At 34.6% G+C, this 23,776-nt stretch overlaps 1 protein-coding gene across 3 annotated transcripts in view; it reads left to right on the forward strand.

Annotated features, from left to right (window-relative positions):
• The first annotated feature begins 6,427 nt into the window (after positions 1 to 6,427).
• The window catches only part of CSN8 (COP9 signalosome subunit 8), a 60,395-nt gene continuing 43,046 nt past the window's right edge, over positions 6,428 to 23,776 (forward strand). Inside the window, exons 1-3 of one of the 3 annotated variants that reach the window (XM_089097178.1) lie at positions 6,428 to 6,462; positions 12,158 to 12,247; positions 21,158 to 21,225. In XM_089097178.1, the coding sequence (XP_088953304.1) occupies positions 12,182 to 12,247; positions 21,158 to 21,225 (134 nt within the window). In that variant the 5' untranslated portion in view covers positions 6,428 to 6,462; positions 12,158 to 12,181. Of the gene's footprint in view, positions 6,526 to 6,885; positions 6,916 to 12,157; positions 12,248 to 21,157; positions 21,226 to 23,776 lie in introns of those variants that run through there. The other 2 variants (XM_089097177.1, XM_089097175.1) reach the window with 2 other exon arrangements.

Raw genomic sequence — 23,776 nt, forward strand, 5'->3', positions numbered from 1 at the left:
TGGAGGCCCTTGATCGGTAACCCTCTAAGTAAAACTTGGACGGGGACAAAATACAATATGATTGTTCACAGCCAGAGGGAATCCCACATAGAGAAGATAAAGATCGACGGAATTCAGACGCCAACTTACCCCTATTTTAGTCTGCATTGCAGAACAGGCATGCCATCTCTATATACGAAATGCACCTTGTGCCATGGCTTGCTGCTGATGATACACCTTTTAAGTAAGCTGACTCCTTAAAACTAGCTCTAATGGCGCCTGTACCGGACTTAAATATTCTTCGTCAGGTCAAGCTTAAAAGAACAAAAATAAAGAGAGTGATTAATGACCTTATGGCTCCGCAGGAGTGTAAGACTTTATAGGACCTTCTTACTACTGCATATTATTCGCTCACATTGGACGAGACAACAGACAAGAGTTCAGCAAACATGCTTGTCATGATTGTATAGTACAAGCATCCTGAAACTTTTTTAGTGAAGGAGAGGTTATTAGGTCTGGTAAAAGTGAGTAATGCATCAAGTGAGGATCAGAAAAATCTAATAAAAACTTACCTCAAAGACATTGGATTTCCATTCTAAAATTTAATGGGGATTGCCTATGACAATGCATCTGTGAATACCTGGAGTTCATGCTGGACTAGGTGCACTGCTTCAAGAATCATTACCGCACCCTTTTACTCTTGGAGGCACAAGCCATTCACTTGTGCTGTGTGCTAGCTATGCATCCAAGTTTCTTCCGGACGGATTGGAGCTCTTCATGAAAGATCTTGTAAACTATGTTGCAGGAAGCCCAAAAAGAATCACAGATACAGGAATTCCTCCAGTCTACGCATTACAAATTGTTGCAGATCGCCAATAACCGATGGCTTTCTCTAGAGGCAGCTACCAGACGAGTTTTGGAATTATGGTCATCCCTGGTTATCTTTTTTCACAAATAGTCAAAGGAACCCTCTTCAGAAAAAGGTTTGTTATGATTTTTCTTGCCCACGGTCTTTTTAAGGGCTATCCCGCTCACCCAACCTCAGCTCGGGACTATTCTTTCTCTCCAACTTGCCCCGGGCTTGTTGTCTCAGGTACATAGAGGGTTACCGATCAAGGGCCTCCACCTTCCTGATCACCATGACCCACAGTGCCCGCCGGAAGCTTCGAATAGCCAGGCTAGTCCACGGTAAACTAGAATGCTTATGATTTGGCTTACAACACAGCTTCGCACGCTCCTCCTCCATCCCAACCTATTCAAAGCTTCCCTTTTTACTCCTTCCCATGAAGTTCCCATTTCCTTTAAATCTTTCGATATGACGTCCTCCCACCCCAGACGAGGACGACCTGCTTTTCGTTTAGCCCTAAACGGCTGGTCGAAAAGAACAATCTTCGTCAATCTGCCATCCTTCATCCGCACAACGTGCCCTAGCCATCTCAACCTTTCTTTCATTATATCCCTAGAGAGCGGTATTGAACTACATTTTTCGTACAGCTTATTGTTTGAAATACAGTCAGTCATCCGGGTCATACCCAGAACAATCCTTAAGCAATTTCTCTGGAATAAATCTAGCAAATCTTCATCCGCTTTTCGAGCCGTCCATACTTCAGAGCCATATTTGACTACTGTCATCACTGTAGCTTCTAATATTCTAATCTTGGTTTGCTGACTTATCTTCCTATTCTTCCAAACTTTTTTTATTGTGAAAAAACACTCTGAGCCTTGACTATACTACTTTTAACATCTTCACTGCTCCCACCATCTTTACTAGTAATACTGCCAAGATAAGTGAAGCTGCCCACTTGAAAAATCTTTTCATCACCCAACGTCACCTTTTCTTATTCCTTTATTTCTAGCCTTAGTGACTTAGCCCTCTTAATTTTAATTTTCAAACCTATTCTATCACCCTGAACTCGCAAAACCTCTAAAATTAATTCATTTTTCTCACACTTTCCTCTAGGATGCTTAATCATCAGCATAATCTAAGTCCAGGAGACTTTTTCCTTCCCATTTGATTCCGTGGTCTCGCATTGCCTTTCATGTGACCTCTTAATACAAGATCCATCCAGATGATCCATATAAAGGGAGATAGAAGGCATCCCTGCTTAACTGCTGATTTAATACAAAACTAGCGGCTAATCTCATTTCCTACCTTGACTGCAGCCGTGTTATTATTGTACATAGCATTAATCACTTTAATGTATTTGTCTGGTATACTATAAAAGGATAAAACCTTAGCTATAGCTCTTCTATCAACAAAATCGAACTCTTCCTCATAATCTATAAAACTAAGGAACAAAGGTGTTTGACAACTCAGGCACTTCTCAATTATTAACCTAAGAGTGAAAATTTGGTCGACGCATGCTCTACCTTTTCTGAAACCGCACTGTTCTTCTCTTAAAACTTTGTCTATGACATCTGCCAGTCTAAAAAGTATAATATTACTAAGTAATTTGTTACTTACAGGGACCAGACTAATGCCTCAATAATTACTACACTCACTTTATCACCTTTCTTATAAAATTGCTTAATTAAGGTTTTCCTAAAATCATTTGGTACTTCCCCTTTTTCAAAAATCATATTCATAATCTTCAGTAACTTGTTTCTAACCTCAGAGCCACCATATTTAAGACACTCATTTACTACCCTATTAGCGCCTAAAGCTTTATTATTTTTAACCCTTTTAGTACTGTCGTTAATTCTTCCCCGCAAAACAAATCTTTCCTCACATCCAATCTTCCCATCACAAACTTTTTCATTTTCCTCTATATCTTTACCTGCAACTCTATCTCGGTTTAGGCAGCCCAAAAGTTCCTCCTGCCACTGCTTTCTCAAACTTTTTATAGTTTCTTTTCTAACCACAATTTTGGGTTTTTACGTCATTTCCGCGTCAATTTAACTGCACCACTTGGTTAACTAAATATCCTGAAAACCCCCAAATTTCACTTAAATTAAAATTTGTTTTGTTTTTCACTTCGGTCATTTATTAAAATTTGCTTATTTTAAATTTAGACAATTTAATGATTAGTATTTTCCTAATTACAGGTTCAAAAGATAAGGCATCTAAGATTCTAGCCTATATGAAAGAACCAACATCGAAGACATATCTGTACTTTCTAGCTGTCGTACTTGGTAAGGCTAATAGCTTGAACGTACAGTTCCAGTCTGAGGACCCAATGATCCACACTTTGATAACAAGCTTTAGATCGGCGCTGAAAGTGATCATGAGATGTTCCGTGAAACAAGAACTTTTGAACCGAAGTGATGCTTTTGAGGTGCCCCTTGAGCCCCGTAACTACAAAGATGGGAAAGATATTTCGTGTGGTCTCAGCACAGAAGCTTACCTGAATGAAGAAAGACTGTTTAAGAAAGCTGTTGAACAGTTTAAGCTGAAGTGCTTTGTATTCTAGGTTGAACTGAGGAAGCAGTTGAGAAAGCATGCCAATCATAAAGATAGGACATCACAAGCACTCAATTGCTTAGACCTAAAAGCTGCTGTAAGTGGAACTATTGAAACGATTACTCCTTTGACCAGCAGATATAGTAAACTTCTGGGGAAAAGTCAGAGCGAGATAAAGTCTACTAGAGACACTCTTGAAGACCAGTGATTGCTCTTGCCAGATTACAAAGAAGAAATGATCCTGACGTCCGTTAGTGAAGAGCTGATGTTTTCTCCATCTTAATTTTGGAAGCTTTTGTTAAGTTTGAAAAATCTTGATGGCACTCCCAAATTCGTTGAACTATCAAACTTTATGTTGAACTTATGCGCGTTACCGCACTCAAGTGCTGGTGCCGAGAGACAATTTTCGCAATTAACAAACATTAAAACTAAGTTGTGAAATTGGCTGAAAGTGAAAACTGTGGATTCCCTCATGCATGTAAAGCAGCTGGGTACTCGTAGCGTTCGTCAGTGAATCAGTGGCAGATTCTGCCTATATTATTGAACAGCTTTTCGAGGAGGTTCTGCAAGGATGACGATATGGGCATCAAAATAGAGAATGAATCTGAATCTGGTCCATTTCATTGACCAAATCCTATGCGTCTTATCATTATGCTAAATCATTAGAGGGGAGCTGAATCTAATGTCTAACTAAATCTTTTATTTCTTGCGTAATCTAAGGTCGATCCGTATTACAACGTTTGAATGTCTTTTCAGGAAAGTATTATTGATATTTACTATGGAGCTTATCTTTTATGACTAAATGTATTAAGGGTTACATCAGCCCAAGATTCAGAAGAAATCCAATTGTCAAAATTAAAAATTCCTTTATCTGGAAAGGGACAATAATTTGCAGTTTTAATAACATAGTTAATCTAAAATCAAGGTAGAGGTGTCAATGCACCATATAATGGTAGCTACCACCAGGGGAGGTAATTCTCGGGATTCATCATAAACATTGCTTAAATTCTGCAAATCAGATCCAGTAGAGTATCACCTTTTGTCGTTGGGAAATAAACAATTTGCTTTAACCTTGCCATTTTATCTATGTTTAAGCTTTCAGTATTTAGTGTTGAAAATGAAGGGAAATGAAAATCAGAATTCGGAACTTCTTTTTCTATTGTTTTAGTTATTTTAATCTTTGACTGTGACTGTGTCGGGACATTGGCCAGGGCAATTTTAGGAAATCCGTTCTGCTTTATTTTGGTTGGCGTTGTACGAGCTGGTGATCTCAGAATGGTAGTTAAATGATATTTTTTCAGGTCGTGGATCTTTTTCTAATAAACACATTAATCTCACTCTTATGAATGCATTAACATTTGGATGAAATAACTTCTTACACAGGGGAACCATAATTTATACTTTATACTGGAAAAGGAAGAACATAAATCCGGCCCTGGAGTTGCGAGAAAACCATTTAAAGCCTTTTTGTCAACAGGCCTTTCCAAATCAATCAAGTCCATTTCTGCAGCCATTAATTGTGTCAGCTTAGACTACTGGGTCAGGGAGAGAATTATAATTGTCTTCAGCTTGAATAATCGAAATGTTTGCTCTGATGTTACTCTTCTATTTTCTTATTTCTTAATGTTACTCTTTGTTTCTGATACTCTTTCTATTAAATCTGATCTTACTCTTTTATTTTCTTTCTCTTGTTTGTCTTTGATTCCCCTCCTGCTTTTTTTGTATCCTATTAGTTCATTTTTTCCGCAAAGAAAGCATATCCTCATTTCCAACTACGTTTTCTGCATCTCAATCCTGAAATGAGAGTTTTAATTCAAGAATTTTTCCTCATGGAACATCTTCTCCTAGGCTCGTCTCGAGGAAACCAAGAAAGAAGTTTCCGCCTACATCAAGAAGATCAGTTACAACCCAGCATCCGTTGCCTTCATCCAAATTTCTGATTGGCAAGGAGACTAAATGTTGGAGCCATCTGACAGTCTTCGATGATACAATGGGTGGGCCATTTAGTGCAAAGAAGGCAAGGCTGACGGCAAGACCCTCCTTGAATCTCTTGATGCCATCCAGCCACCCAGCCGCCCAACTGAAAACCCCTTCAGGTGAGTTTAAATCGATAATGGCCGTCGCTTGTCTCTTGGAACCGATCTGAGACTTTTCAACCACTTTCAGAGAATGCATTGTTTCCATTTTCAGAGTACTTCCATTTATCCACCGAATAGGAATAGGACCTAAAGTCACAACCAATGAGGTTTGCTAGAACTATCGAATTCATCTTTTTCTTCTATCTTATGGTTGATGTTTGCCATCAAGTCGGTCAACTTCAAGGACGTACCTACTGCTGGTGGCAAAGTCACCAAGGCCGCTGAGAAGGCTGGAAAGAAGACGTGAATGGCCATTCCCTGCTGGCGCATTCCGCGTAAATCCCTGTGGCGTCTAGCCATGTGCATATGGCTATTATTACACTGCTGTCAAAGAAAGAAAGGAGTTTCGCAGAAAAGCTATGTTGCAGCTCAATTTTATTTATAGCCGCTAGCGAATGTTTCTGTTTTATATTTTATACTTTCAGCTGTGATTTTTTTTGTCAAACGCTGGTCGCCAGTTTTTATCGAGTATCACTCAAGCAAATTTATTTCAATCGACCTTGTCTTCTCACTTTTTTAGTTCTCGAAAACTTAATTTTTGCTCAGGGCCAATTCTGAATGTTCAGAAAACAGCAAGTTGACATTCTCATGACGATTTTTTTATGCCATCTCTTCAAATTGAACTAGCACTAAACTTAATTTATAGGTAGTGTTAATGTCAAAGCTGGAAATACCTTCAGAACTCAAGCAGGTAACAGACCGCGAGGTAGCAGAACAAAAAAGGATGAATTTCACAGGTTTTTAGCACTTTTTTCACAGGTTTTGAAAATTCATAGTGGCAATCCTGTATAGTTGATAATATTCTAGAGGGACACTAAAAGTGTCTATTTTTGTCTCATTTGGACACTTTTGTCCCTAAAACTTTTGGCAACCCTGCAGTCAGCCAGTTTATTTAAAAAGAAAGAACGTTGGCAGATGTGAATTAGTAATACAAGCTCTAAATGAGTATTTTTGACAATATGTTTTTATGGTTTTCTGAATTATGGGAGATAAAAAAAGAAAGACTAGGTAAATACTGAATAATTCACATAAATGCCCTAAAAATGAAGTGAACATAACACTCAATGCCTTTTTTTTATGCTCTTTCTGAATATAGCCTAATAATTGTTTTTGGCACAAATTCAGTTTTAACCTAACCCACATATATAGCCTATATTATATATTTTTCATCCTTTTATTGATTCCCAAACTTGTCACTGTTGATTCAATTTTTGGGTAGCCTAAACCAGTTTTGACAAGTGACACTAACAGAGGTATATAAGCTGTATCTAAAATAGAGAAAATAGAAATCATTTTTGAAGTCCATAAAGGGCTTGAAATTGAATTTGCACCAAAAACAATTATACTCAGAAAGCATAAAAGCATCAATTGGTAGCTTAGGCTATGTTCACTTTATTTGTAGGCCATTTATGTTAATTGTTCAATATTTACAAAAAAAAACTTAGGGTTAAATTTATATGAACAGGTAGCTTGAGTGTGTGCATATCCAACAAGCCAAGCCATTTGGGGTACTTATCTGTTATAGCAACAACACTCAAGTTCTTAGTTGAACAGAAATGTTTTCTTTCTGTAGTTTGTTTCAGCTTAGAGTGAGAGTATATATACACTACACTGTAGGTGCATTTAATTAAATATTTTAGTTCATATTTTGGTTAGGTTAGATTCAAAACCATTTATAAAATACATTCTGGGAGGCCTGATTTCTATACTTGGTAAAAATTTACATCATCAAATCTTTCCTCTTTTTCCTTCTTTTTCCAGCTTAAAAAATACAACTTTTGCCATGCTCCAAGAAAATCTGTAAATCTTTTGAAATTGTTGCTACAAGTTTGTTTTTATAGATGACGTTGAATCCCATTATTAAGTTCCATTTTTTGAAACAAGATTTTAAAATACACTTCTAAAATACATTGAAGAATATCTTAGAACCTATCTACCAACAGAATATATACCCCCACCCTCCTAGTGTGCAAACATATATGCAAAATTACATTTTGAGTCTAAATATAATCTTCATTTGCATTACAGATGAATTTTATCCCCACCCCCATGATGTGAAAATATATACTCTGATTTGACTATATATAGGGGTTAAGGTAAAGTTCATTTGGTTATATTTAGATTCAGAATGCAATTTTGGATATATATTTGCACACTAGGCAGGTGGGGGTATATATTCTGTTAGTATATAGGTTCCAAGATATTCTTCAATTTATTTTAGAAGTGTATTTTAAAATTTTGTTTAAAAAAATGTACTTAATAACAAGATTCAACATCATCTATAAAAACAAATTTATAGCAACAATTTCAAAAGATTTACACATTGCATTGAGAGCATACAAAAATACAAATTTCTTTTCATTTAAGTTGAAAAAAGAAGGAAAAAGGAGGAAAGTCATGAGGATAAAAGTTCTCCCCTTGGATAATATGTTAACTAGGATCATCGTACATATTTTAAAGTAAGGATTGATTTCTTAGCATGTCTCTTTATCATCGGCCACAATTGTAAATTTTTACCCCATACTTCTCTTTTGTAGTTTCTATAATTTTGTTACTAAAGTATTTCATTTTCATAATACTTAGGTATATTTCATTAGGATTAGCCTAACTTCACTTCTTGAGTGTTGTTGCTATAACAGATAAATATCCAATTTTGTATATTCTAATGAACTTGTAATGCTATGTTGAAGAAAAAATTTCTAAATAGATGCAAAAAAGATGAATTGTATTAGAAAAAGAAACAAGGAATAAAATAATAGGATAAAAGGTATTTAATGACATTTGCCTTACAGGCCAGCTACTAAGAATAGACCAGGGCCAGATTAAGGGCAATTAGAATGATTGGGCCAAATCAGGCCCCACATTACCATCAAAATGAAAAAAAAAAATGAGTTTAAAGTAGATTGCTTTTGACAATACTGGATAAATTATTAATTATTCAAATAAATAAAAATATATTTATTTTGCGTTCATATTGCTGGATGAGATTTATTAATATGTTTATTATTATATAATATATACTTTATAATATAGAAAAATAACACCCATAAAAGTTCATATCAACTGTATTATAATCATAATGAATTATTATTATTTGGGTCTCTGACAAAATTTCAAAATATGGAAAACTAACAAAAACAAAGAAATGAATATAAAGGCAATAAAACAGGTCTATGGCCAGTAAATGAAAACAAAGAGAACCAAAAAAAAAGTCCAACAAATATTTTGCTTGTATACAACAAAGCATCTTCAGCATAGAAAAAAAAAATAGAAACTAAAAATATATATATAAAACTAAAATAGACTAACATAAAATATATAACATACAATTACTTACAAATATAATTGGTAGCTACCTTCATGAAACCACAAAAGTGATTTGAGTCACTTTTGTGGTTTCCTGAAGGTTTGTTAGTTTTATATATATTTTTTAGTTTCTATTTTTTTTCTATGCTGAAGAAACCTTGTTGTATACAAGCAAAATGTTTGTTGGATTTTTTTTGTTTTCTATTTGTCGTCATTTACTGGCAATAGACCTGTTTTGTTGTCTTTATATTCATTTCTTTGTTTTTGTCATGGCTGGCCAGTTCAGCTTTAGATCTTTTACAGAAAAATAAGTACTTAAAAATATGCAGATGAATTAGAAATTTCTCTAACACATTCTAAGTTAACATAAAATGATGTACCAAACTCAAAAGAAGCTGGTATAGACAGATAAAGGTTAGTTGAAGAAATGGAAGCTCTTAAATCTACTTTTCTTTAGATTTTTTTTTTTAATCTATTTAAATGTTCATATTTATATAAGACAAAGATAGAGTAATGGTATTTCCAAACTTGTTTATTGCTCTCTGAATACTCTGGATAATTCCAGTATGCATTACTTCTGAAAAGAGATCATTTTTCAGGCTCAAACTATAAAAAACCATCTGAGATTAACAATGAATCAGGATAGATTAAATAGCTTACCAATTATGTCAATTGTAAAGTGAAGAAGCAAGGAAGTTGGGTTTTGGAACAATTTTACTTGAGTTTACAGAACAAAACTTAGAAATATGTAAATTCATGTGTTCATATTTTGTAATGTAATTTATATTCAACTAATGTCTTTGCATTTTGAATATTTTTATTTTTCAATTTATGTGGAAGTTTACCTATCTGATGATCCATGACATTATATATATATATATATATATATATATATATATATATATATATATATATATATATATATATATATATATAGACATTAGTTGAATATAAATTACATTACAAAATATGAACACATGAATTTACATATTTCTAAGTTTTGTTCTGTAAACTCAAGTAAAATTGTTCCAAAACCCAACTTCCTTGCTTCTTCACTTTACAATTGACATAATTGGTAAGCTAATTTATATTCAACTAATGTCTTTGCATTTTGAATATTTTTATTTTTCAATTTATGTGGAAGTTTACCTATCTGATGATCCATGACATTATATATATATATATATATATATATATATATATATATATATATATATATATATATATATATATATATATATATATATATATATATATATATATATATATATATATTTATATATATATACTGAATTTGAATTTTATTTAAATGTTTGATTTATATAAAGGACTTGCAAAAAAGTTCCAAAAAGTTTTTTGATTAATTTCTGTTTGTTATATTGACATAGTCTTTTCAGGGAAAATGAAAATAATGCTTTAAATATTTTGTTTTTTTTTAAGACTTTCTAGTTTGGCCTGCTATTTGTATGCTGGGGAAAAATTTTCAGCAATTTTTCACTACATAGACCCTTTTCAAAATCTGGACACAAATAGTAGCATTTAATTTAGTTTCATACCTCCTCTAGTTGACCTGAAATTGAAAACTTGATACCATTTGCAAGAAAAAATCTGTTTACTTTCTTTAATAGCGTGGATTCACTTAGACTTTTTTGATTTGGTTAAATTTTAAGAGCAGAATTAGCCCCAAAAGTTTGAACATAATACCCTCAGTTGTTCTTCTGATACTGCTGAGATGCCTTATTGGGAATTAGCATTAACACAGTGCATTTTGATTTAATCTTAAGGCAACATTTAGTTTTTAAACATAATGGGCAAATGGAAGGGTGGGCGTGGGAGGAGGATTAGTAGCCCTCCAATCCCTTTCGACTATTAAAAAAGGCACTAGCCCTTTCAATTTCCAATTGAATGAGCCCCTTTTCAAGTTTCTATGACAAAGCTTTCAATAAAAACCTTATATGTCCCTAAGGCATAACTTACAACCCTTGACCTGAGGGCTGTGGGGGGGAGTGTCATCCTCATAGATATAATTTCTGGACCTTTCAACTTTTTTGAACAAAATGGCTATCTCAAAATTTTGATTGGATATTTTTGGATAAAGGGTGGGTATGGAAGGGGTGTTAGTTGCCTTCCAAAGGTGGGTGTCAGAGGGGGGTTAGTTTCCTTCCAATCAATTTTGACTATTAAAAAGGGTACTAGCCCTTTGAATTTCCAATCGAATGAGCCGTTTTTGGAAGTTTCTATGACAAAGCTTTCTATAAAAAACCTTATATGCCTCCAAGGCATAGCTTACAACCCTTGTCCTGAGGGCTGTGAGGGGAGTGTCCTCAAAAATATAATTTCTATCTGGAAATCAACTATGTGGAACAAAATGGCTATCTCAAAATTTTGATGGACTGTGTTTGGGGAAATGGTGGGCATAGAAGGGGTGTTAGCTGCCTTTCAATCACTTTTGACTATTAAAAAGGGCACTAGCCATTCCAATTTTCAATCAAATGAGCCCTTTTTGAAGTTTCTGCAACAATTCCTTCAGTACAAAGTGCCCTGGTTATGGAAAACACAAAAAAAAATTAATACATTGTGCCAACATTGTTCTTTATTTAGGCAGCGAAATTGCGCTGCCTATGATATACTACCAAATCACTGCAATATTTTGTTATTTTTACTATAACATTGTTTATCCTTGAATAACACTTTTTCACTGGTATGCAAACTAGGGGCTCAGTCTTTGGAAAGTATAATTTCAGAGGGTTTTTTACTGTTGTGGGGAAAAGAGGTGCAAAAAGATTTCAGGTCACAATACCTTTTAAAATTACATATGGTATGACTGTATTTGGACCTATCCTAAGGCAGGGGGATAGCTTCCTGTGTAGAGATTGGACCCATTTTTATTCATGCTATATATTTATCCTTCAATCTGAAATTTACTTTTGAAGTTTTAAAGTTTGAGTCAAGTCTTGGATTTTGAGCCTTGAACTATGAAATCCAGACAATTCCAAAGTTAACCATGTGATTTATAACTTTAGCTGAAAATAACATATTCACACTAAAGGACTATGTTTTAAAGAACTAGATCAGTTATTGTACTGTATACCAAAAAGAAGTTTGAAAGAGAGCTTGTCATGTTTTGTTCAATTTTCTTTATATGGATGTATTATCAGATCTTAACACCTTAACCTTAGACTCAAATTCAGCTTTTGTGATACATTTTCTAGTTGTTGTGTTAGAAATCCCACATGGTCATGCAATAGCTACCTTTAAAGATTATCCCCTATTGGATGTTTGGTCTATTGGGATTTGTTTTTTCTAATATTTATAATTAAAATTTGTATTATAGGTAGGATTTACATCCATCACAAAAATGGAGTCATTATCAGTAGATGTTATTAAAGAAAAATTATTGATGTTTGAACAGATGGAGTATGATGTAAGCTATATTATTTGAATTCATTTGTGCTTATTTTTTTTTAATTTTGTTTCACTTATTATGTTCATCTGGACACTGGACAGAGGGGGGAGGACCTAGAATGGTTTCAGAATAGCAACCTAAAAACATTTTTTACTGGACCCTCTCCCCCTCCCCACCCTTTAAATGGAAAAAAAGTTCTGAACTTCTCTCTAAAGGTCATACCCATGTGCACATGTGGTTTGTCAAGGAGCCTTGAGGCTCTTAGTTGAATTGACAGCTGTACACGTTAACCAATTTCCTGTTTCATTGGTATCAGAAAGGTAGAAAGTAACATATTTTCAGGTCAAACCATACGTAAAGATCCTGCAAAAGTTAATTTTTCTAAGAATTATTTTCACCAAGTTAAATATTGTCTTAGCTCTGACTCTTAAATTTATGCTGAATTCCCCCTTATGATTTAATTCTTCTAACTAATTCTAAGAAGTTTAATTCAGAAGCTTCAACTAGAAAAAACTTCTCAATCAGATTATTCTTTCCATGGTTTTTAGAATCAGTCACAGTCATCCCCTCTTTATGTTATCTTTATTATTCTTAGCATCTTTTTTTGTAAAATTATTTGTTGTTTCTCTATTTTTTACTCTAGGTTGGATTCCAGGTGCTTCTTGAGTGAATTTTGATGTCAGTGCTCAAATGTCAATATACTTCCCTAGAACCTTCCTTCCTATTAGTAATTCCTTAATTTTCAAGCCAATATATTTCCCTTGTTATTCAAGCCAAGAGATGGCAAGTTTCCTATATAGGGATTTCGAACAAGGCGGTTCTAATAGTGTACTTCTTGTTTTGATCTGACTGTATTTTAAGGAGTTATGGGTTATTATATTTCTTAGTATTGGACGTGATCGTCTCTTACTAGGTTACTAGCTACCGCTGCAACCTGGATCAGTTATCAATTAATTCCATAAAGAATTATTTTTGAATATCTTCAAAGTTAAGATACTGTAATCTTTTTGATTTAACTTCAGTTACCTGTTATTTAACTGCAAATTTAGAAGAATGTTTAACTGTCTCATTCAAGTTTAAATGTAATATGTATACAATTTAACTAGAGGGGCTGGGCACTCACCTCAGGTTTCTGCAAATCATTTTGTTGCGCCATAGTCTAAGATTAAGTAAGTATTAACTGCTTAATCCATAACTGCTTAAAAGTTATGGTATAGTGAATTTCTTCAAAGTCCAGTTTTCATAGAAGTGCTGTATATCACTCAATATTTTAGAACTCTTTTTGGCATTTATAACAATTATCATGAATTTAGTTGAGTTTATTGACTTTGACTCCTGCATACAAACAAATTAGGTCATTCTTGGTCACCCAAAACCAATCAGAGGAACATATGGTGATTAAATAAGTGACAGGATCTTTCTTGGTATATCTTGTTTCAAAACGTCATAATGATGTCCTTCAATTTTTAATTTATAATGGTAGCAGAGATGATTGATTTCTGCTTGACAATACAGGGTCCGGGGTTTGATACCAGCTGCCGCAAAGGCGAAAGGGAAGGAAATCCATCGGTTAAATAAACCCTCACAAAATATCAATGGATGGGCTATGAATGGTCCAAAAGAAACAAACAACAACAACAAGGTAATACTAATACTGGTATGTTTTGTCCGTTTGAGATCTTTTTCCCCTCGTTGCTGCTGCATACAGAGTTGTTTTGACATGCATGTCACCATTGCATCTGCAGTCTATGACCAATATTTTTGAAGATCATTTTTTATGGGTGTTTAGGTTCTTCTGAACAATTAATAAAACGCTGTTTCCAGCAGATTCAGCAGAAATGATGAGTATCTTGTTTGTTTGTTTTGCATACAAAAGTATTTAGAATGAACAACTGAATGAATTGAAACCACCCACGCAGAGCTGGATCAGGCTCCCATCTGCAAAAATGTAAATTTTTTTTTCCGAAGAAAGATCGCGAATGCGTGTTTTTTTTTTGTTTTTTTTTTCGTATTGAACTAAAGGTCCTTGAAGATCAGAAGAGGGCTCACTTGAACGGAAATAAAAAAAATGTAGTGCTCTTTTTTCCGTAACCAAAAAGATTAGAGGGCTACTAACGTCCCTCCTGTGCCCCTTTTCCCCCAAAGTCATCCGATCAAAATTTTGAAATAACTACTTCGTTCAGAATAGTTGAAAGGTCAAATAACTATGCCTCTTGTGATGACATGACCCCCCCCCCCCCCCCAAGCCCCTGGGGAAGAACTGTAGGCTGTGAAATTTGCCTATTGTATAGTTATTAATGAAAAAAAACTTTCGAAAAATAAGTTTTTCAAAGAAAAGTAAAGGGCATTTTAAACTTAAGCTCAGGAGATACAAATACCTGTTAAAATTCAAACTCAAAACGATCAGAAATTACTAGTAAAGAATAAATGAAACCCAAAACGAACATAAATTAAATAAACAATCATGCAAAAAACAAACAACAAGAAATAATATAAATGAATAAATAGATCTTAAGGCGAGTAATGCTTAGATTGAATATGAAAATCAAGTTTAAAACGAAAACAAATATTTTGTTATTAAAGTATAAAAGAAACTTAAAACAAACAGAAATTAAATAAACAATCAATGTGAATAAACATACAATATATATTAAAGCAAATGACTAAATAAATCCTAAAACAAGTCAGACTTAAATTGAATATGCAAATCAAGTTTGAATCGAATAAAAATAACTACAAACAAGAGTTTGGGTATCGTCTCACTGCAGAAGCCTAAAACCTACTGCGTCATTGGTGCTTTACTGAAAACAATTCTTTGAAATATTTCCACTTCTGTAACTTTAAGAAATCAAAAAATTAATTAAGATTTTAGGGAATAAATATCAGCATATGTATATTAAATTGACAATGCACATTTTGTTTCAGTAAACTCATTTGAATTTTTTTCAGTAAAGTACAAATTATATTCTGGCGTTTAGAAAGCATGGGGGTTTTGAACCCTACTCATATTAATATATGCTCGTTTTGAGTTTGACTCTAATATTTATTTTAATTTTTGTTCTGTTTTGGGTTTCATTTATTTATTGATACTGATTTGGGGTAGTTGTATGCTTCGTAGATTATATGATAGTCCGGACGCCAGGTGTTGAAAATGTGAATCATACCACGACGGAATGGGGCTGCAAAGAGAATTAGCCTACCCTCCACCCCCTAAATTGCCCATGCGGATTCAAAAATACCAATGGCACTTGCTTGCGAGTGGTGGAACACTCCGAAACTTGACATTTTATTATATTTTGGTGTTTCATGCAAGAAAATGCATGTTCCACAAAGTTTGAGGTGCAGTTTTCTGCTCAAATAGAAATGCCTAGAAGCCATAGAATGCTTTCGTAACAAACTAACACGATTAGTTACAAAAAATGGCAGAGTTAAAAAAAAATGGCAAAACTATATGAGTCTTGAAAAGTCTTGGAAATTATAAACAAAATCAAATTAAATATTAGATATATAATGATATTAATTGTTGAAAGAACCATCAGTTCAAGATTTTTTTCACTGTAATTTTTATTTTCATTTTTAATGCTGTAAGAACTGGAAAATAATAAATTTGTAACATACGAGTAATTCGTTTTCAGTGAAGCACCAATGATGCAGAAGGCTTTAGGTTTTTACAGTTAAAGAAGGGGGCAGTATCCAAATTTTGTTTGTAGTGAAACTATATTTGTCTTGACCAATCTTGAAAAGAAATAATAAATTAAACTGAATATTTGATGCACAATGATATTAATTGCTAAAAGCTCATCAGTTCAAAATTTTACTGTAATTTTAAAATTTATTTTCAATATTAAGTACAAAAGAAAACATTTGTAATATAATTCGTTTTCAGTAAAGCGCCAATGACGCAGTAGGTTTTAGGCTTCTGCATTATTAAATAAATAAATAATAAAACATTGGAGCCGTATGACCTTTACTATAGGCAACGCTACAGCGTTGCCTCTGATACTACTTGTTATTGGGAAATACACAGACGGATTTTTTTTAGGGGGGGATATTTTTCGTGGGGAGAGAATTTTCCAGGGGATAATTTACAACGTGGGAATTCATCAGAATTCTTTTACGAAATCCTTTTTATTTGTCTTTGGTGACCCTTGTATGTGAATATTTTCCTTGGAATTGTCCAGGGGAATTCTGCGGGTTGAAATTCTCTGGGGGATTTTTCTGTGGGATAAATACTCCCTTGGGGAATTTTTGGAGGGAGAGACTTTTCAATTGGAGGGCTGGGGGTGGGATTTCCTGGAAAAAATTTTCCACAGCGGGGGATTTCCAACATATTTTGAAAAACGATCGGAAATTAAATGAAAAACAAGTATTTTTTTTACAAACCAAAGTAGGCTAAGGAGAATTTTCCAGATTGAATTGTCCGTAGGAATTTTCCGTGGGGGATTTTCCATAGAGGGGGGGGGGGTGAATTTCCATGCATTATTCTAAACCCGATCAGAAATTAAACTGGAAAAACAAGTTTTTCAACTGAAAGTAAGAAGCAATATTAAACGTTAAAACTAACTGAAATTATTCGCATATAGGGGGCTGTCCCCTCTGCAATACCTCGTTACCCCCTCCTTGGATTTCCTGGCATCATGTGAAAAATGACCAGAAGTTAAATAAATAACTATTTTTTTTTTAACTGACAGTAAGGATCAACATTAAAACTTAAGGCGAGCAGTGATTATTCCGTATACGAGGGGGGTAGCCCCCTCTTCAATACCTTATTCTTTACGTTAAAATTTGACTTTTTGTCCTAACTCTTTAAGAACGACTCCTGAAACACAAGGGCCATTTAATTAGAAAAAGAAGCTTTTTTTTAAGTACTAAAAAAACGTTTGCGTGAAGAGCGAGGTATTGAAAAGGGGACAGCCCTCCTCATATACGGAATAATTTCTGTTCGTTGTAAGTTTTAATGTTGCTCCTTACTTTCGGTCAGACAATTTTTTTTTTTTTTTTTTTTTTTATTATTTTTTTTTTTTTTACTTATAAAGCTCAAATAGAACATCGTTCTAGTTTCTTACTTTGCTAGGTTGCAGCTGTCGCTGTAACCATAGTTTACCTAAGATTTGAAGCGATTAACGTGTACAGGCGTTATGCTTTCCCATTGCCCTGCAATGAAAGGAGAGGCAATTGGTAATAAAAAATAATAAAGGAAAGAATAATAAGAAAAAGAGAGGCAACAAGAATGCTAATAAGAGGTGTGTACGACAATTGACTCTTCCAACCATCATATACATAGATTAAGATAAGGCGGGATCTGTTTTCCATAATTTGTGTTTAAGATTCATAAGATATAGACGCCATATGACTCTTGCTGCACCATTCATGGCGAGACTCAACCTGACTCTTAAATTTGTGCGTTGAAACTAAGATCAAAATTTTTAGGCAAATTAGCGAAATGGTAAAATTGGCAACATAAGATGCAGTGCTAGCAGAAATATAAGCCTGTACGCGTTTTTGATAACCACCGGGAATATATATCCGTACTGAATGTTTCCTGTACTTCGAATATAAAAAAAAGAGAGGAGGTTTGCTGAAACAAAAGCTAGAAAAGAGAAGAAGATTACAATATTTCAAATGAAGTCTTTGCATCCATATTTATTCCTGAAAGGAGCGTTGAGTTTGTAAAACAGAAAAAAAGGCATTTCCAGTTTTGATATTTGTGATTATGTGGTAAATACATTGATATGTATTAAATTATTATTAGTTTAAAAAAAAACAAGTTTGTCAAGCTGAGAGTGAAGAGCAACATTAAGACTTAAAATTAATTGAAATAATTTCTTATATGATGGGACTGTACCCTCCTCAATTCCTAACTTTTTACGCAAAAGTTTTTTAGTACTTTAAGAAAGCTTCTTATTCCAATTAAACGGCCCTTGTGTTTCAGGAATCGTTCTTGTAGAATTGAGACAAAAAGTCAAACTTTAGCATAAAGGGCGAGGGATTGGGGAGGGGGTAATCCCCTCATATGTGGAATAATTTTTCTTTGTTTTTAAGTTTAATTGTTGCTCCTCGCTTTCAGTTGGAAAAAAAATGTTTTCAACTTAATTTCTGATCGGTGTTCAAAGAATGCCGGGGAAACACGCCTCTAACTCCGTGGAAACTCCTACGCGAAAAATTCTCCCATTAAAATTTCCCCTCCTAAAAAAACCTCTGGACAACTCCATCCTCGCTGAAAATTCTCCCTAGAAAATTCTCGTTACTTTCATTTGAAAAAAAAAAGAACTTTTTTTTGAATTTCTTGTCCTTTGCTACATCACGCCTGAAATCCCCCTACCCTCCTCGATATATTTTTGCAGGGAACCAAAGCTCCCCCAATGGAAATCCCCCCCCCCAAAAAAAAAAATTATCCCGTGGAAAATCCCCCCACCACTCGGGAAATTTCTCCCTGAAAATTCCAACCCCACAGAAAATTTCCCTGAACAGTTCTCTCAAAATTATCCTCTTGGAAAATTACCTTCCGCCGAAAATCATCCCTTTCCCTCACCCTCCCCCCTCCCCCTAAGAAAATATATGTTTATTTCGCAATAACACATTTATTATGTAAATAATGGACAAATTTCATTTGCCCTTTCCGCAAGGGCTTCAGGGTGTCACATCAGCCCCAGAGGCGTGATTGTTGGACTTTTCGACTATGCTGAACAGTATATCCTTCTCAGAATTTTATCGGATGTCTTTGGGGTAAAAGGGGGTATGGAAAGGAAGCTAGTTGTTCTCCTGTCTTTTTGGGCACTAGAGCTTTCAGTTTTCATTTGAATGAGGTCTCTCCTGGTCTTTTAGGACCGTTTGGTCGATACCATCTTCACTGAAAAAAAAAGAAACAATTAACACACATCCGACATGTTTCCTCTGGCAAAAACTACAAAATTCTACATTTTTGCAGACAGGGGCCCGAAACCTCTGCCATGGGGCTCTTTGATATGCTGAATCTGATGGTGTGATTATCATTATGAGCCCATTCCCTTTTTCGAAATGTTTCTCCTTTTTCCGAAAATCAGGCAAGTTGTCTCAGGTCTGTAACTTTTGATGGGTAACACTAATGTATTTTATATATTTGGAATCAGTGTTGGAAGTCATTTCTTTCGATGTATCTATTGTTGTCAAAATGTTCGAGCTGTGGTTATTATTGGACCGAGTTGCTCCTCACTTAGAGTTTGTTACCACGAACTGTTAGATGAATGTACTGGTTGTGTGTACTGGTGTACTGAATAAATGTACATTTAATGAATTTTACGCTTTACATTTGATTAACTTGACCCACTACCAGTTTAAAAGGCTGCTACTTTAGGCTATATTTGAGAGAATGAAGTTCTTTTCAAATCAATTATATCATGCATCTCTCAAAAGTAGTGGAAAATAAATTGTGAGTTGATAAACCAGCACTTTTGATCAATAACATATGTAATAAATACATACCGCTACCATTATTTTCCCATGAAATACATTCAACTGTCCCTCTAAACGAAAATCGTAATACTTGCAAAATTGATATTGCGGCAGGGGGCGGCGAAATCTACATTCGCCCCCCTCCTCTCCCTAAGAAAAAACCTAGATCCAGCTCTGCGCCCACGTAATATAGAAATAATAATAACGAAACAGTAAAAAAGGATCTGCACAAGGTACTGTTACTGTATTTTGTATTAATGATAAGAAACGCCTACACCATTAGAGGCCCATGATTTTATTGCTGGATCTATATGCCACACGCTTACAACTCTTGGCCCCACATATGATTCTTCCCCAAGGCCCTGCGTAGTACTAAAGTACCTCTGTCCATTTTTGTATTACAATGCATTGTTCTAATCATTGAAAACTGCATAGGAATTTTCATTTTTATGTTTTTATTTTAAGTTAAAATACAAAGTTATTTTAAGTATTTTTTCCAAAGTTGATCCAAAATGAAAAAGTTGGAAAGTGTGACAATTATCAGGTATTTCTTTTTGGAAAATATTATTTGAACCTACTTAGTCCCTAGAACACTGATCAACTAGACTTGTTAGTATTTTCTCTTGGGGTCATGCTTGAGCCAGATAAATAAGAGTAATAAACTTTGAATCTCTGAAGAGACTCTGAAGCGTAAAGCGGGAATCTCTGAAGAAGATTGTTGTTTTTGCTTTAGTAGATGTAATATAAGTTTATTTCGTATTGACTGTGCCTGGTCCTAAGGCTACCAGCTTTAAATACAGCAGTTCTGAAAAATTCCCTTCTCCACACATTCAACACATTTTAATCAAAACTTCAACTCTGGAAGAAAACGTAATACTTTTTTATGTGTATCATCTAAGCACGTACGTTCAAGCTCGTTTCGGGGACTGGCAGAGCTTGTCAAGATGCTCCCAAAACAAGCGAATTATACAAAAAACGAAAATGTGGGCAAGGTATGTAAATACAGGATTTCCCAGGGTAAGGGTGTGTTCTAAGCATTCCCCCATTCCTCTTTACGTGCCTGCTTATAAACATCACACTTGTGGTTTTCCAAGGATTTTTCCTTAACAAAAAAAGCAAACAAGTCTCAAATAATATAAAAAGTGAGAACTAATGGAGATTTTTACTTTAGAAAATTGGTGTTTAAGCACCGTACTATCAATACAGAATCTGAAAATGCCCTCATTCGTGTACAGGGAAGGAAGGAATATTCGCTTCAAGATCAGGTCAGCCAATTCATTTTTGGAAAAATACTTGCAGATGCAATTGTGCAGAAAAAAAAAGCTTTGGTTCATTTTATGGGAGAGCAACTGAACGTTTCCATTGTTATTTTATGTTTTGTTTGAAAAATTTTCAATCTGGACGATTTTTTTTCTTTTATAATTAAGTTTTTCTTTTCAACTCTTCTTTCTTCTGTATTAAGTTGTTATTATTCTACAAATCACACCTTAATTTTAGGCTGATTCTCTGAAGAATGAAGAGTTTTATGCTCATTTTCTTCTGTGTTACCTTTATAATGAAGACATGTAAGTATTTAGCTTTTTTATCTCTGTTTTTATTATAAGGCGAAGATCATACACTCCAACGATTTTTGGATCAAATGCAGCACTATTTTTAGGAGTTGGCGCATTTAGCGTAGAATTTAGCGACAAATTATTTAGTTTATTTCTGGAAAAACATGTAGTTTGATTACTTTTATTGATTGCTTGTGATTACTGTTTATTGATTATTCGACTGTTCATTCAACAAACAGTTCTAAAAATAAAAGAAAAAACGTCGTATATCCCCCCTCCCTGAAAGACTATTACAGGAAATACAGGGAGAAAGAAAAAAAGCACCTACACTACAAAACGAAAATAATGAACACCCGCCCACCACTGATTAACCGCTGAAAACTAAGTCAGGGCAAAAAGTATAAACATATATTTAAAACTTAGTCTGGTGACACCCAAAGCAAGGGGCTAAAGAATGATATAAAGAAATAAAAAACAGATATAAAATTTTGGTACTTGTCGGTTATTGGAAACACATTCAAGAATTACGCTTAGGTTACATCTCAGAAAACCGGTTTCTTGGATACCAAAACAAGTGACGGATGGTGCAATTCATTGGACTGGTACAATTTGGGCTTTATATTTGCATATTAGGGGGGGAGGGTACGTTATGTTACGTTACTAGGTTACGGTTGGGTTAGGTTTCCACAATTTTGTTTCTAAAGTATTATTTTATCCTTATTTTATGTAAGTCTTCGTTAGGATGAACCTGAATTATATTTTTGGGTGTGTTTCCAATAACCGACAAGTACCAACATTTGTTCGAGGTGCCAAACGAGTAACAAGGCTGTTGCGGTTTGTAAGTGAAACACTGTATTACATTACAAATGTATCCTGTTTATTATTTCCTGTTCACGTTTTATTCTCAATTAACTGGTTTAAGATCAGGGATTCTAATCGGGAGCATCCCCACCCTTTCGAGGCATGAGCTTGCCACTACCACTTGTAGTAGGTGTTTTTTTTTTACGTTTATACAAATCAGTTGGAGAAAACAAAGTCCCAGGTGTTAGTAGAGAGGGAGGTGCTACTCGTGACGGGAGTCCATATATGGGCATAGCCTCCCTGGGGAGAACACGTGGTTAATGGGGTCAATGACCTAAATTTCCAAGGTCGATGTTGTTGTTGTTGTAAGTGCACGCTCTCAGCGAATGTCAAGGTCGATGTTGTTGTTGTTGTTTTTGGCACGCTCTCAGCGAATGTCAAGGTCGATTTATTTGTTGTTGTTGTTGTTTTTGGCACGCTCTCAGCGAATGTTATGAGTTTCCCGGAAACAGTTAGATCACGTGTTTCCCTTCTCAGCCAATCAGCGAGTCGGTTAAATAGTAATGGCGGAGTGAATATAAAGAAAGGATTTTTGTTATATTTTTATTACTCTGTGAATAGAATTCAAGGATTGAGAAGGACAGTTTTGACTCTACTCTTTTGGATATATATTTGTAATAATGAGTGGAATGTTTACTCTATTAGAAGTTAATAGTGGAGCTGATGATAATAGTACAAGAGCACCAAACATTACGGTGGAAATTACGAAAGGATCGCGGCTTTGTCTGGAATGGGATGCAGTATATGCAAGATATGTGATATCCTTGAGAAAATTTAAAATGGAGGATCAATTATGTTTCGCCGCAACAGTTGATATAGCACATGTGAATAGACTTCAATGTGCTTTAAGTGTATTGGTGAAACATATTGAAGACAATAAACAGTATCGCTAATTGTACATGCTCTGTATTATTGTTGTTGTTGTAATTATTCAATAAAATTGTTTCGAAATCGAAAATGTTTTCTTTCTTTTCTGGTTAGAGCTAACGAATCAGGGTCAGTCTAGAGTCAGCAGTCGGAGTGAAAGGTTTGAAAAATGAATAAATTTGAGAAAGAGAGAATTAGATCAAATCTAGTGTTTATGGAAAAACATTTGATTTTGGATGATGATTTTCTCAAGTTATCTCTTAAACGCAGGATATTCTCTTGTCAGGCAACACTTGACAATATAATGAGGAGTGATTCTCCCCCATTGGACTATTGTATGAAACTTTTAAAATGTGATTAGAATGCATATACTCAACTTATTAATATATTAATTGGAACAAAGCAGAATCCTATTGTGGATAAACTTTTGAAAACATTGCCAATGGATTCAATGTAGATGGTTCCCCCCTCCTGCGAAAGAGATAACGTGACAGAGCTACTCCTCTCCACCATTTCCCTACACCTTGAATTTATCGTGCGAGGAGGATCAGTTTCGTTTTAGCTGTGAGTGAGTTGACATCGGAAAACCGAAAAATGTTCTATATATGTCCATTGTGCATGTACACTCTTGGCAGTTGGACTCAATGTGAGCATTGTAAAATTATTGATGACTATAGTGAAAATTGTAAATTATGTAATCCTTGTAAATTACATAGAGGCTATGCAGTACAAATTAAAGGATGTAGTTCATGTCTTGAGGTGGTGTGTGACTCTCATCCTAGAGGGCACCTGTGCTCCAATTGTCACTATGATAAATGTAATCAGTGGGAGAATA

This window comes from Artemia sp. Qi Xiang Cuo, chromosome 11, assembly GCF_049724085.1.
Source record: "Artemia sp. Qi Xiang Cuo chromosome 11, ASM4972408v1, whole genome shotgun sequence".
NCBI classification, from domain to species: domain Eukaryota; kingdom Metazoa; phylum Arthropoda; class Branchiopoda; order Anostraca; family Artemiidae; genus Artemia; species Artemia sp. Qi Xiang Cuo.